Source organism: Ursus maritimus (genome assembly GCF_017311325.1).
Source record: "Ursus maritimus isolate PB19 chromosome X unlocalized genomic scaffold, ASM1731132v1 scaffold_X1, whole genome shotgun sequence".
NCBI lineage: Eukaryota > Metazoa > Chordata > Mammalia > Carnivora > Ursidae > Ursus > Ursus maritimus.
In genome coordinates, this window is record NW_024423319.1 from 3,935,834 (window position 1) to 3,952,369 (window position 16,536).

Consider the following 16,536-nt stretch of genomic DNA (forward strand, 5'->3'; position numbering starts at 1 on the left):
GTCATTTTAAATTTCAAAGTGACCAGATTTTTTTTTTTTGCTGTGGTTTTCCTGTTAATTTCTCATTTTTAACTTTATTGTGGTAAGAACCTTTGCCCATGTGTGGGTACCTACTATACATCTTGACCACAATGCGCTGCATACAACTAAAACTGAATGTATCATCTTCTCTCCTGAACTAGATGCTCCTCCGTATTCTTTACCTCAGTTGTAATGCCACATCCACTCAATCACTCAAGCCAGAAAATCTACAAATCAGCTTTGCCTCCTCCCTCTCCCTTATTCATTAAATTGGATCAAACACCAAGCCTTACAAATTTTACCTCCTAAAAACCCTTCAAATTTCTCCCCTCCTCTATATTTCTTGACATCATCTACTAAATAATGCTATGAGAGATAAGGATTAAGCTCACTCCCACCACTCACACCTCCCAACCATGCCTTCCAATATAGTTTTAACATTATTTTTATTTCCTCAAATGGGTATCTTTTCAAAAAGATTTTATTTATTTATTTATTTATTTATTTATTTATTTATTTGCGAGAGAGGGAGCAGGGGGAGGGGCGGAGGGAGAGAGAATCTTAAGCAGACTGTGCTGAGCATGGAGCCCACTCCCACGACCCTGAGATCATAATCTGAGCCGAAATCAAGAGTCAGACACTCAACCGACTGAGCCACCCAGGCACCCCTCTTTTTCACTTTAAATAATATGCATAAACTTACATTTCCTGTTTTATCAACCATAGGCAGTTTCTCCTAACTGCCCACTTTGTAAGATGAAGACATGAGTGTTCTATAATTCCCTCTCCCTCTTCTCACCCCTACCTCCCAACTTATGTCTGTTTCTCCATATCTCTGTTTTTACATTTATCCGTGCAATCATCTTATCAAACCTCCTATTTGGTCTCCCTGTTTCCATTCTCAGCCCCCTCTTAACTCTTCACACAACAGCCAGAGTGATCGTTTATGAGTTTAAATCAATTTCTGCTTTTGTCAATGACAGACTAACTTGTTTCAGACTAACCATCCCATTGAGAGCAACTCTAAAAGCTGAACACATAAAAACATTTTTAGTCACATTGAAGGGCCATCAAGGCAGCAAGAAATTGAGACAGACCAAGATTCTGGAGGAGAGAGAGGGAGGGGGAAAGATGTGAGCTAGGTATCTGGCTGCATTTTTGCTTTTAAGCCATTTGGCCATTTGAAATCTGTGGAATGAGAAGCTAAGAACCTTAGCAAAAAAACAATGCGGAAAATACTGCCTGAGAGTCTGAGAAGCTGAGAAAAGCTTTCAGAAGTCTAATGAAACTGAGAAAAGGAAAATGATGTTGAGTGTCCATGAAGGAGAAGCCCTAGTAAATACCACAAAATTTCAGCTGAATCCCCCAAAGGGCCACAACCCAGGAGTATGAGAGAATGGGAAAAAGATCAACCCTCATAATCCCAATCTCTAATCAGATTAAGGTGATCTATCCCTACCCTGGGTGCTTGCCAGAGTAAAATATAAATCCCCTCTGGAGGAAGATAGTATGAGCCAGCACCTCAAATTATTTCTTCAACTTTTTATATGGTGTCCAACATTCAATCAATAATCATGAAGCATACAAAAAGATAAACAGTGACTGAAAATCAAGAGAAAATAGGGACAGGACACCTGGGTGGCTTAGTCAGTTAAGTGTCCAACTCTTGATCTCAGCTCAGGTCTTGATCTTAGGGTCGTGAGTTCAAGCCCCACATTGGGGGGGGGGGCTACTGGAAAAAAAAAAGAAAAGCAAATCAGGAGAAAAATAGACAATAGATACAGGGCCACAGAAGATCCAGATATTAGAGTTCTCAGACATAGACTTTAAAATAATTGTAATAAATATATTCATGAAATTAAATGACAGAATAGAGAATTACAGCTATAGAAGACTAATTGCCTATAGAAGAATTACATTAGGAAAAATTGGGAGCCAGGTTTCCCCCTTCTAATCTACTGAGAGGGCCTGGGAGCAGCAGCACCGTTGTCTTAGTCAGCTCTGATTACTATAACAAAATGCCATAGACCAGGGGGCTTAAAGAACAGAGTTATTTCTCACAGTTCTGAAAGCTGGGAATCTGTGATCAGAGCACCAGCATGGTCCTCACAGTTCTGAAGGCTCGGAATCTATGATCAGAGCACCAGCATGATCAAGTTCTGGTGAGAAGCCTCTTCCTGGTTTGCAGATAACCACCTTCTCATGGTACCCTCATATGCTGGAAAGAGCTCTGGTATCTCCCTTTTCCTATAAGGGCACTGATCTTCCATTCTCATGACCTTGTCTAAACCGAATTATCTCCTAAGGCCCTCATCTCCAAATACCATCACATTGGCAATTAGGGCTTCAACATATGAATTTTGTGGGGATATATTCAGTCCATAACAACCCTAACGACAATGAGCACACCCAGGGCCCAGATCTTGGTTTCTAAATACCATTCTCCATTAAAAGGAACCAGGGATCCTTGGAGAAAAGATTAATCCTAGGACTGGGGCACGGAAAGTATAAGAGGAGTTTTACCCTTCTTTTTGTCCATAAAAGTAAAGAAGTGCTCAAAGAATAATGGGGGAAATATCAAGAGGACACAGAAGCCAACCTAAAAGGGCTCCCATTGGCTAAAGTTGAGCATCATAGTAAATAATGATAGTAATAGATTAAAACCCATTGAATAAAGTAGGAAGTCATGAGTCCATACTGATATGAATGAATGAATGAAAATTTCGATGAGGAACTGGGGATAGATATACATATACAGACATGTAGATATACAGTTTCAACGTACCTGTACCCAAAATACTTATTATCTGCAAAGGAAAAAAGAATCACCCTATATAGTGGAGAAGCCTGGAAAACACCAACTTAATTCAATGAAAGAACAAAGCATCACTTCTGTGGTATTCTTGCCAAAAACTTATAAACCAAATATAATCATGAGGAAACATCAGATAAACACAAGTTGTGGGGCATTTTACAAAATAACTGGACTGTAATCTTTAAGTGTCAATGTAATGGAAGTTAAGGAAAGACAGAGTAACTATTGTAGATTTCGGGATTAAATAGACATGACAACCAAATGCAATGCCTCATTCTGAATTAGATTCTTTGGCTATAAATGATATTATTGGCAAGTTGGCAAAACTTGAATGGGTATCTGCGTATTGGATAATAGTGATATATCAATGTTAATTTTCTGATTTGATGGTTATGTTGCAGTTTTTTAAGAGAATGACCTTTGTTTTTTAGGAAATACACATGGAACTATTTTGAAATGATAAGAGCATTGGGTCAATTACTTACTCATAAAAGTTTCAGGCAACTGGGATGCCTGGGTGGCTCAGTTGGTTAAGCAGCTGCCTTCAGCTCAGATCATGATCCCAGGGTCCTGGGATCAAGTTCTGCATCAGGCTTCTTGCTCAGCAGGGAGCCTGCTTCCCCCTCTACTTGCCTCTCCCCCTGCTTGTGTTCTCTCTCTGTCTCTCTCTCTTTCTGACAAATAAATAAATATTTTTAAAAAAAAAAAGGTTCAGGCAAAAATTTCTTTGTACTGTGCTTAAAACTTTTCTGTAGGTTTGAGATTGTTTCAAAATATTTTGTGTCTTATGATGTTTAAAAAAACGATGAATGAAAATTCATGACATTAAGAACACACAACAACAACTCAATTTATAAGGGAATAAACTGAGTTAAAGAATTGAAAGGTCCTCACATTAAGCAGTGGTAAAAGTAGTAATTGCAGGGGTGCCTGGGTGGCCCAGTCGTTAGGCATCTGCCTTTGGCTTGGGGCGTGATCCCAGCATTCTGGGATCGAGCCCCACACCAGGGTCCTCTGCTTGGAGCCTGCTTCTTCCTCTCCCATTCCCCCTGCTTGTGTTCCCTGTCTCACTGGCTGTCTCTCTCTCTCTGTCAAATAAATAAATAAAATTTTTTTAAAAAAAGTAGTAATTGCAGGTAGGTTCTAGTCAAAAATACATGTTGTAATTTTTAGGTTAACAACCAAAAGAATAATAAAAGAATGTATTACTAGTAAACCAAAAGATGGAAATAGAATAATAAAAAACACATCATACTTAGTGGCTCACTTCTAAAGAACGGAGTATGGGAAGGGGAAAACATAATAACTTGACAGTGAAGTAACCTGGCAGACACCATCTTAAATCACGGTTGATAATGACCAGTGTCATGTTGTTAGCAGGCACCCTCTGATATGATGTGATGAGAAATGCACTTCATCTCTGTGGTACACTCTCTCAAAACCCAATAACCTAATTTAATCATGAGACAAACCCAAAGTGAAGGACGTTCTACAAAATGCCTGACAAATTCAAAACTGTCAAGGTCATGAAATACAAAGACTAAGAAACCATCAGAAATCAGGGGAGACGAAAGGCATGTAACATCTAAATGCAATGTGGTATTATAGATTGGATCCTGAAGCAGGCTATTTGGACTATTAAAATCCAAATAAAATGTGAAGGTTAGTTAATAATGATGTAGAAATGTTTGTTTCCTAATTACAACAAGTGAGAACATTCAGGAAATTGAAATTAGGGGAAATTGAACCTGGGTGAGGGGTTTACAGGAACTTTCTGTATTATCTTTGCAATTTTTCTGTAAATCAAAAAGTATTCCAAAATAAAAAGTTTATCTAAAACAAACTCATGAATCCAAAAGTAGACAAGAAAGGATATGAGAAAAGAACAGGTATAATACATAGGAAACAAACAGAAAGATTACAGATATAAATCTAAACATGTCAATAATTAATGTTAAATATTATTAGAATAATATTCCAATTAAAGAAATGGTCCAGGGGCGCCTGGCTGCCTCTGTCAGTAGAGCATGCAACTCTTGATCTCCAGGTTGTGAGTTCAAGCCCCACATTTGGTACAGAGTTCACTTAAAAAAAAAAAAGAAAAAAAGAAAGACACAGTTTAACTATATGAAAAAAATTAACCATATGCTGCTTGCAAGAGATATATTTTAAATGTAAGAGTACAAAATGGTTAAAAATCGGGATGCCTGGGTGTCTCAGTCAATTAAGTGTCTGCCTTCAGCTCAGGTCATGATCTCAGGGTCCTGGGTTTGAGCCCCATGTCAGGCTCCCTGCTCATTGGGGAGTCTGCTTCTCCCTCTCCCTCTGCCCCTCCCCCCACTTATACACTCTCTTGCTCTCTCTCTCAAATAAATAAAATCTTTAAAAATGGTTAAAAATAAACACGTGGCAAAACAATACACCATGCAAACAATAACAAAAATATATCAGGATAAGAGCACCTGGATGGCTCAGGCAGTTAAGCATCTGCCTTTGGCTCAGGTCATGATCTCAGAGTCCTGGGATCAAGCCCTGTGTCAGGCTCCCCGCTTAGCGGGCAGCCTGCTTCTTCTCCCTCTGCCCTTCTCCCTGCTTGTGCATGTGCTCCCTCTCTCATAAATACATAAAAATCTTTTTAAAATATGTCAGGACAGCTATATGAATATTAGACAGAATAGACTTTATATTCTGGAGTATCTGGAAGGCTGTGTGCATACAAAGGGCTCCATATATGCTCAGGGGAGATCAGAGATGGCTGACCTTAGGCCTTATACAAGCAGAAGGTAAAAATCAGAGAAGACTTGTAAACTGCCTGAACTTAGAATGAGTGTACCAACAATACATGCACAGATGCCCTAGGAAAATGGTGGAAACCTTGCTGGCTCAAAGTGTTTAAGCAAAATCTTTGACAAATAATTGACTGACCGCTAAGCTAGATCTCACCCTAGGGGGATAGGCTTAAAAATAAGAACAAGGATTTTTTAAAAACCTGAGCAAAGATTCCAGTTGTCACATACTACAGAAGAGATGGACACTACGTAATTAGTCCAAGCATATCACTAAGCAAAAACAAAGGAACATAGCGTGATATAAAAAATAAAAATAGCTCTCCTCCAGCCACCCAAGATGCTGGAAGGAAAGGCTAAGAGGAAGAAGGTGACACCAACCCTTGCTGTTGTGAGGAAGCAGAGGCCAAGAAGGTGGTCAATCCCCTGTTTGAGAAAAGGCCTGAGAATTTTGTCATCGGACAGGACATCCAGCCCAAAAGGGACCTCACCCACTTTGTCAAGTGGCCCTACCACATCTGGCTGCAGTGGCAAAGGGCTATTCTCTATAAACATCTGAAAGTGCCTCCCGCAATTAACCAGTTCACCCAGGCTTTGAACCTTCAAATAGCCACTCAATGGCTTAAGCTGGCCTATAAATACAGACCAGAGACAAAGCAGTAGAAGCAGAGATTATAGGCCCAGTCTGAGAAGACAGCTGCTGGCAAATGGGATGTCCACACTAAGAGGCCGCCTGTCCTTTGACCTGGGGTTAGTATTGTCACCACCTTGATGGGAAACAGGAAGGCTCAGCTGATACTGATTGCACATGATGTGGATCCCACCGAGCTGGCTGTCTTCCTGTCTGCCCTGTGTCATAAGTTGGGGGTTCCCTACTGCATTATCAAGGGGAAGGCCAGGCTGGGGCGTCTGGTCCACAGGAAGACCTGAATTACTGTCACCTTCACACAGGTTAACTCAGAAGACAAAGGAGCTCTGGTTAAGCTGGTGGAAGCCATCAGGACCAATTACAATGACAGATATGATGAGATCCACTGTCACTGGGGAGGCAACGTCTTGGGTCCAAAGTTGATGACTCTCATTGCCAAGTTAGAAAAGGCAAAGGCTAAAGAACTGGCCACCAAACTGGGCTGAGTGGACGCTGCTGAATTTTCTGTACATAAAAGTAATAAAAAGTTCTCTAGAAATAAACAAACAAATAAATAAATAAATAGAAACAAAGAAACAAGGTGTAGCCCATACACAGGGGAAAAAGCAGCTTATATAAATTATCTGCAGGAAGGCCTCCATGACAGATTTAGTGCAGAAAGACTTCAAATAAGGGGCACCTGGGTGGCTCAGTTGTTAAGCGTCTGCCTTCAGCTCAGGTCATGATCCCAGGGGCCTGGGATCGAGCCCTGCATCAGGCTCCCTGCTCAGCGGGAAGCCTGCTTCTCCCTCTCCCTCTGCCCCTGCTTGTGTTCCCTCTCTCACTGTCTCTCTCTCTGTCAAATAAATAAATAAAATCTTTTTAAAAAAGACTTCAAATTAGCTATTATAAATACGTTCAACGAACTAAAAGAAAGCACATTTAAAGAATTAAAGGAACGTGTGATGACAATGGCTCATCACATAGAGAACATTAATAATAAAGAGATATGAATTATAAAAAAGAAATGAATAAAAATTCTAGAGTTAAAAGGTACAACAACTGAAGTGAAAAATTCACTCAAGGGGCTCAACAGCAGATTTGAGCTGATAGAAGAAAGAATCAGCGAACTGAAAGGCAGATCAATAGAGACTATTCAGTCTAAAGAACAACATGTAAAAAGAATGAAGAAAACTGAAGAACCTCAAAGGCCTGAGAGACACCATCAAACACACCACATATGCAAATGGAAGTTCTGGAAGAGAAGAGGAGGAAAAGGGGGTATAAGTATATGAAGAAATAATGAGTGAAAACTTCATAAATTTGATGAAAAACATTAATCACACATCTGAATCAACTCTTCTATATCCAATCTACATCCAAGTTTAATGAATTCTGAGTAGAACAAATTCAGATATTTATAGCTAGAGAGGTCATAATCAAACTTTTGAAAGCCAAAGAGAAAATTTGAAAATAGCAAGAGGAAAATCACATGTGATATACAAAGGAACCACAGTGAGATTAACAGCTGACTTCTCATCAGAAACAATGGAGAAAATAAGGTAGTATTATGACATATTCAAAGTGCTGGGGGAGAAAACTCAACCAAGAATTCTAGGAGTCAGGTCACCATGGCAACAGCTCATGACAACACTTTCTCCTCCCCAACTACTGGGTGTCCCTTCAGGCCTTCTGCTGTAAGCTGTGCTGAGGAGAAGGACGTGGGAGGTCTCTGACCTGACACCATGGGGGACGGTAGAGGGGACAACTTCGAAGGTATGAGCATTGACCGCCTTAAACTGGAGTTACTGGAAGAAATCCATACGAAAGACTTAGTGCAGCTCTCAATACTTGAAATAAGACACAACATAGTGGAACTGGAAGCCAAACTCAATACTGACAATGAAGGTGGCGAATGGAAAACCCGTTATGAAGCACAACTTGAATTGAATGATCAACTAGAAAAGCAAATTGTTACTCTCAAAGAGAAAATGGAAAAAATCCGTGGAAATCCTTCAGATAGACTCGCTTCTATTCGTGTCTATGAGCGAATGCCAGTGGAATCCTTAAATACATTACTTAAACAGCTAGAAAAGGAAAAGAGGAGTCTTGAAAATCAAGTGAAAAACTGTGCACTTAGACTGGAACAAGAGTCAAAGGCTTACCATAAGACCAATGATGAACGCCGCGCCTACCTGGCTGAAATGTCTCAGATCTCTGGCTCACACCAAGTTTCTAAAAGGCAACAGATGGATCAACTTCATAGAATTAAAGAGAATCATGTGAAAGCAGGGAGACATAATCCTGCTAATCAGAAGATAGTAAATGCCAAGAAAGGGCCAGCAAAAAAGATTACAAAACCAAACCATCTGCCAAAACTCAATCCATGATTCCAGAACTGGATGGACTTCTATTTCTTCCCTTTCTTCATATGTAATATTCAACTTGTGAAGTCAGATTTCAGTGCATTTTTCAGGGAATGAAATAGATTTTAAAAAAGAGCTATTAAAACTTCTTTAGCTCCTCTTCCAGATGTTTGTTCCTTTATCCGCGTGAAAGTAATGTTTTTAGTAATTTATTTAGTTTCAAAAATTACTCTAGAATGTAATTTTAGTGACTCTAATATATCTAATAGCACTTTGTGGTTCTTAAAAAGTCCTAGAGAACCTGAAGTTTACATCATTATACTTGCTTTTAATAATCTCTCCATGATATGCTTCGATAAGTAACACTGCTGTTGTATTTGGTTTCTAGTCAGCTGTAATCTAAAAATGTGAGCTCGGGGTACCTACGTGGCTCAGTCAGTTAGGCATCCGACTCTTGATCTCAGCTCAGGCCTTGATCTCAGTGTTGTGAGTTAAAGCCTGGCATGGAGCCTACTTAAAAAAATAAATAAATAAAATTTTTAAAAATCTGAGTTCACCAAAACGTTTTGCTATTTTAGGCTATATCATGCTCATTTTTTTCAGCCCAAAGCTTAAACAAGGCTGCAAATCAACTGCATTTTAAACTTTGGCTTGAAGTACGGTATTGAGGAAATAGCCTTCAAACAGGAATCAGCTTGGTTATAGTCTCCACTCTGCCATGAATTTATGAGATTTTGTGAAAGTCCCTTTACCTCATCTTTATTTCCTGCAACCTGTAAAATGACAGGCAAACTCTGCAACTTCTAAGGCTTCTTACCATTCTAGAAAACCAATACGTATTCAACTACAGGGTCCTACCACGTAGCACGTAGTGTATTAAGTCATGTTTGTGATGTTTATTAATTCATAGTAATGACCTTATTTTTTGGACCAAACTTGGCAAGTGTCAACAATACTCAAGTCTAGAAGTGGAGATAGAATGAGGATGGGAGAGAGTTCTTTTAGAAAATTTATTAAATTCTATTCACGTTTAGACTGTTTTTGTAATTGTCACATAGGTCTGCAATACACATATAATTTATTTGCTCAACTTCATAAGTGAATTTAAATTCCCAGAAATCACCCAATGGTCAGTATAGTTTTTAGCTAATGGTGTTCTCACCTTGTATCTGGCACTAAAAACCTAAATTCTATTCAGCCTCACCAGTAATGAATACCAAATGCATTTCTATAACTATCTCTATAGTTACTCACTTTAAGGAGAATGCATAAATTCCATATAGCCAACTAATTCTTTTATATGACTGTAAAAGACAATGCAGTGAAATATAAAGTCACTTCCTATAAATTACTCTACATTGTAGGTGTTTGGAAATATTTTCTCCTATTCTTAATTAAGCTAACTACAGATATCAGATACCATGGCCCATATTATCAAACAAATACTACATTTTTATGTTTTATACCATCTTTCTTAGCATTAGCAACAAATTGATAATCTTAATATTAGTAATAAATAGAATCAGATCATCACTGAAGAATAAAAAAGGTTTTTTTCTATCATACAGAGGTAGGCCATTGTAGGGATGGAATTAAACAACATTTAAAATTATCTCAATCATTGTGATGGTCTATTAATTGAACATCTTACCACAGGGATCTATCACATTTAAGTGTTAGTTCTGCAGGAGCTTCTTTAGAATACTATCCAGATATCAGAAAATGTCTTAGGGGCGCCTGGGTGGCTCGGTTGTTAAGCATCTGCCTTCGGCTCAGGGCGTGATCCCAGTGTTCTGGGATCGAGCCCCATATCAGGCTCCTTCACTGGGAGCCTGCTTCTTCCTCTCCCACTCCCCCTGCCTGTGTTCCCTCTCTCGCTCGCTGGCTGTCTCTCTGTCAAATAAATAAAATCTTAAAAAAAAAAAAAAAGAAAATGTCTTAAACACGGTAATGGAATGTTGATGGGGTAGTGTAAAGAACTGAATTGGAAGACTTTTGAAGATCTGTGTTCTGATAACAGTTTCGCCATTTCTAAGCTTCTGACTACAAGTAAATCGCTTTTCATTGCCTCACTTTCCTTATATATAGAGCTGGGAATATCTACCCTAACCACTGCCTTGGGATTGCTGCGCACATCAAGGGTACTTACTAAACATTTATTTATTTACTTCTTTATGCCTTATTTCCCTCTGAAAGGGTGCAACTAAATTTAGAGGTATAAAAGCAACAACCACAACATAGAAGGTGAAAATAAAAGTTAAACAGTTTTGTAAGAATTTGTGACTAAGAAAAACTCCAGCTTTAAGCTTTCTAACAGGCAGCACAAAGAAGGAATGAGCTACATACCTCTCATTAGTTTTGTAGATGGAATACACGAGTAGTGAAAAAGTTTTCCCTCGTTTCCTAGTTCTAAGCTCTGAAGATAATATGAGGTTTTATAAGAAAGTGCAATTGTTTATTGCAATAACCAGAGCAAAAACAAGAATTTGGGATCCTTCTTTGTTTAAAATTGAAATATGTATTAATAACAGTATTTTTAAGTTTAGAATTCATAAAGCAAAAAATCAGTAAAACAATATTTAGTATATTCCAAATTTTTAAATGTATTACAAAATATCAAGAAATATCATTTATAAACACAGATGTTACTATAATCAAAAAGACAGATAATAACAAGTATTGGCGAGGATGTGGAGAAATCAGATCCCTCATACACTGCCAGTGGGGATGTACAATGGTGCAGCCACCTTGAAAGACAGTTTGGTAGTTCCTCAAAAAGTTAAACATAGAGTTATCATATGACTCAGCAATTTCACTCCTACATATATACCCAAGAGAAATTAAAGCCTATGTCCAGGGGCACCTGGGTGGCTCAGTCAGTTGGGTGTCTGCCTTTGGCTCAGGTCATGATCTCGGAGACCTGGGATCGAGCTCCATGTTGGGCTCTCTGCTCAGCATGGAGTCTGCTTCTCCCTCTTTGTCTCCCTCTATGCTTCCCCCCCCAAACAAATAAATAAAATCTTTAAAAAAAATAAATCCTATGTCCACACAAAAACCTGTACATGAAAGATCATAGCAACATTATTCATAATAGCCAAAAAGTGGAAGCAACCCAAATGTCTATCAACTGATAAATGGATAAACAAAGTGTAGTATATCCAAACAATGGAATATTATTCAGCAATAAAAAGAAATGAAGTGCTACAACACTGATATATGCTACAACATGGATGAATCTTGAAAATAATAATTGAAAGAAGGCGGTCACAAAATACCACATATGGCATAATTCCATTTATATAAAATATCCAGAACAGGCAAATCCATAGAGACAGAAAGTAGATTAGTAGTTGCCTGGGGCTGGTGGGGCCAGAGGGAGGGTAGGTGATGGGGAGTGACTGAAAAGGGTACAGGGTTTCTTTGGGGGGTGATGAAAATGTTCTAAAATTGATGGTGGTGATGGCTGCACAACTCTGTTAATATACTAAAAACCATTGAACACTTTAAGTGAGTTAATCATATGTTATATAATTTATATCTTAATAATGCTGTTATTAAAAAATAATCTTATACCCACCAAAATAATCCTCAAAAAATGAAGGCCCCACAATAAAAAGACATTCCCCAGGGGGGGGGAAAGCCCCAGGAGAACTAATTGCTATCACACCTGCCTTATAAGAAATTTTTAAAAAAGGAAGTTCATCAGGCTGAAGAGAAATTATAACTCAAACCCACACAAAGAAATAGAGCACCAGTAAAGGTAATCACATAGGAAAACTTAAAATACAATGTAAACATATTTTTCTTTCCTTCTCACAACTTATTTAAAAGAATCTGCATAAAACAATAATTATTAAAATATTGGTATATTTGGAATATATAAAGATGTAATGAATACGATAATAGCACAAATGAAGGGAGAGGAAAGGAAGCAATATTAAAGCATTTCTGTACACTACCAGAAATAAGTTAGGATTAATGTGAAGTATATTGTTTTTGGTTAAGATGTATATTATAATCCTCAGACCTACCACTAAGAAAATAATTCAAAATAGAGTAAATAAAGAGAATTAAGATGGCACGCTAGAAAACATCTATTTAGTGCAAAAGTAGGCAGTAAGAAGAAAAATAGAGGAGAAAAAATACACGAGACATAGAAAATAGCAAAATGGTAGTTATAAATAATTACATTTATGTTATAATCAATTATTACATTAAATGTAAATGAAATACGCATTAAAATAAAAATAGAAGATCAGACTAGATTTAAAAACGGGATCTGGGGCACCTGGGTGGCTCAGTGTCAGTTAAGCATTCAACTCTTGATTTCAGCTCAGGTCTTGATCTCAGGGTCATGAGTTCAAGCCCCATGTTGGGCTCCATGCTGGGGGGGGGACCCTACTTAAAAAAAGAGGATCTAACTGTATGCTGTCTAGAACAGACACTTTAGATTCAAGGCACAGATATGTTGAAAGGATGGAAAATGATATACTGTGTGCAAACCATAAGTAACCATAAGAGAGCTGGAGCAGCTGTCCCAAGGCATTAGTTTTCTATTGCTGTGTAACAAAGGACCACAAATTTAGCAGCTTGAAACAATAACCATTTATTAGTTCACAGTTCTGCAGGTCATAAGACCAGGCAGGTTCTCTGCTTAGGGACTCAAAAAGCAAAAATCAAGGTGTTGGACAGGCTGGCTTCTTATCTGGAAGTTCTAGGGAATAATCTGCTTCTAAACAAACAAAAAACGCATCTGCTCCCAAGTTCAAAGAATCTGCTTCCAAGTTCAGGTTGTTGGCAGAAATTGCATTCCTGCCAGCCATAAAACTGAGGTCCCCATTTCCTTGACACATAGTCCCTAATATCTTCAAGCAAGCAATAGAGCTTTAAATCCTTCTTGTGCATTGAATCTTTGCCAACCTAATTTAGCACCAGCCAGAGAAAAAACTTTGGATTTAAAGGGTTCACCTGATTAGGTCAGGCCCACCAAGACAATCTTTGTATAAGATTAACTGACTTGGGCCTTTTTAAAAAAAATTTTTTTTGTGTTTTAAGTAAGCTTTATGCCTAATGTGGGGCTTGAACTCACTACCCCAGATCAAGAGTCACATGCTCTACTGACTGAGCCAGCCAGGTGCCTCTGACTTAGGGCTTTAATTACATCTGGAAAATTGATCATAGCAGTATCCAGATTAGTATCTGAATGAATAAGAAGGGAACAAGAATCCTGTAGAGCCATCCTTAGAATACTGCCTACCACAACTAATATCAGATAAAATAGACTTTAACACAGTGTTACTAGAGAAAAAAATGACATTTAACAGTGATAAAGAGTCAATTCATCAGGAAGACATAACAATTATAAATACACACATAACAAAGCCCCAACATAAATGATACAAATACTCACATACACACACACACACACACACACACACACACACACAAAATGGAATATTACTCAGCCATCAAAAAATGAAATCTTACCATTCGCAATGACGTGGATGGAACTAGAGGGTATTTTTTAAGATTTTATTTATTTATTTGAGAGAGAAAGGGAGAACACAGAGGGAGAGTGAGAAGGAGAAGCAGACTCCCTGCTGAGCACAGAGCCTAATGTGGGACTTGATCCCAGGACTCTGAGATCATGACCGGAGCCGAAGGCAGACGCTAACCAACTGAGCCACCCAGGTGCCCCTAAAAGGATTGAAATTTTTAAAAATAATTGAAATCATACAATGTATGTATCTGACCACAATGGCATTAGAAATCAACAACAGAAGGAAATTTAGGAAATCCAGAAATATTTGCAAATTAAACAACATATTTCTAATAACCCATAGATAAAAAAGAAATCACAAGGGTAATTAGAAAGAAATTTGAACTGAATAAAAACCAAATCACAATGTGTTAAAATGTATGAGGTAGAGCTAAAACAGTGCTTGGAGGGAAAATCATAGCTTGAAATTATAGGAGAAAAGAAGAAAGATCTCAAATCAATAACCTAAGATTTGCTTAAGAATCTAGAGAAAGTAGAGCAAACTGAGCCAACAGCAAACATAAGATGGAAATAATAGAAATTGCAAAATATCAACTTCGTGCAAATGTAAATAGTAAAGAAGAAATACAAGAGAAAAAATACATGAGACATAAAATAGCAAAACAGCAGTTATAAATATATTATATTACAATTAATAATTATATTAAATGTAAATGATATAAGCACTACAATAAAAAATAGGTGATCAGACTAGATTTTAAAATGAGATGGGGAAGGCGCCTGGGTAGCTCAGTCAGCTAAGTGTCCAAGTCTTGATTTCGGCTCAGGCCATGATCTTAGGGTCGTGGGACTGAGCCCTGTGTCCGCTTCTCACTCAGCGGGGAGTCTGCTGGAGCTTCTCTCTCCCTCTCCCTCTGCCCCTTCCCCCCTCTCTGTCTGTCTAAAATAAATAAATAAATCTTCTTTAAAAAAGAAATCATATTAAGAACACTTTGGGATGTGGGGCGCTTGGGTGGCTGATGGTTAAGGTCATGATCTCCAGGTCCTGGGATTGAGCCCCGCATTGGGCTCCTGGCTCAGCAGGGAGTCTGCTTCTCCCTCTCCCTCTGCCTCTCTCCCTGATCATGCTCTGTGTATCTTTCTGCCTCGAATTAATAAATAAAATCTTTTAAAAGGAAGAAAGAAAAGAAAAGAAAACTTTGGGGTGCTGATAATAGAGGTTTTCAGTAGTAGGGCTTAAGTTGTCCCAAACAAGCATAGACATTTTATTATGGGAGTAATAAGGAAGAACACAAGTAAAGGTATGAATCCTTGTAGGCCAGCCCATAAGTAGGTTTCTTATTTATATGGCATTAGCTAAGGAAGTGGATTTGAAACTTCGGAGGTCTCTAACAATATGTTGGTGGAGTTGTAAAGTGTGTTAGAAATATGCTCACGTTAAAGTAGCGGACCTGGCAGTTGTGTTGTTGGAGGGTATGAACTGGTAAGTCTATGTAAAGATTAGTGGTATTTGTGTGTAGTTAAAAGGAAGGAGTGGTTGTGGTGGTCATGGTCAGAGATGCAAGGCAGGAGATTTTGGTGGATAGCTGGAGGAGAGAAGTAGAAGGCACTTGGGAGTGAGTGGTCCTCTCCCCAGGAGGTCAAGGGGTTGACTGATAAGAGGCAGGTGTCTCCTGGGGAAAGCAATAATCTCCATTACTTTTTAGAATGACACAGATAGTAGTAACCTCTCCCAGATTTCCCTTTAGGTGTGGGAGTATAGGAGTGTACATTTTAGCAAAGGGCAAGGAGTATAGCAGGATCATGAGCTCTGCAGACGGTGAGCTCAGGAGCATAATAGGATCCCTAATAACAAAGGAAGAAAAGCAAAATTGTCCTGTGTCCATTTTGTGCCTTAGGAGAGGCAGTTCATGAGCACTGTTTGTTTGGAGGTCTTAGTGCCTAGGGTGAAGTTGTCTCCAGCACAGGGAGTGAAATCATCTCCAATGGTGAGGTCTTGGGTTGAGGTGATGTTGTCTGAAGTGATGTCATCTCCAGTGGTAAGTTCCCAGACCAGGGCAATGTTACCTAGGGACTTGGGGTATCCTTTTTAAGGGGATACCCACTCAGGTTGATGTGGGTCTTAGCATTTGCCATGTTTGGTTGAAACAATGGCTTACTTGGAGAGCTGGGCCTCCAGATTATAAACCAATGAATGTATCTAGACCTGTAGTAATAAGACTACAATCACCAGCATGGTGTTCAGCTGCACTTAGCAGGCTCTTTATTTGGGGTAGAAGTTTAGGTTCAAATGGGTCATATATCAGATGAGCAGCTGTCCTGCCTATGGGACAATCTATGGTCAACAGGTCCTAGGAGAATATGCACCCTGGATCTGGCCTCCAGCCCTTATGGGATGGAGCAAGATCAAAAATTTCTAA

General features: G+C 38.7%; 1 protein-coding gene and 1 pseudogene across 1 annotated transcript; both read left to right on the top strand.

The window, feature by feature from the left end:
• Positions 1-5,962: 5,962 nt before the first annotated feature.
• On the top strand, positions 5,963-6,756 carry LOC103667615 (annotated as a pseudogene).
• Positions 6,757-7,995: 1,239 nt separating this feature from the next.
• Positions 7,996-8,640, top strand: LOC103667616 (coiled-coil domain-containing protein 169-like). The gene has a single exon (XM_008695787.1). The coding sequence runs from the start codon at positions 7,996-7,998 to the stop codon at positions 8,638-8,640; it is 645 nt and encodes a 214-aa protein (XP_008694009.1).
• Positions 8,641-16,536: the final 7,896 nt, after the last annotated feature.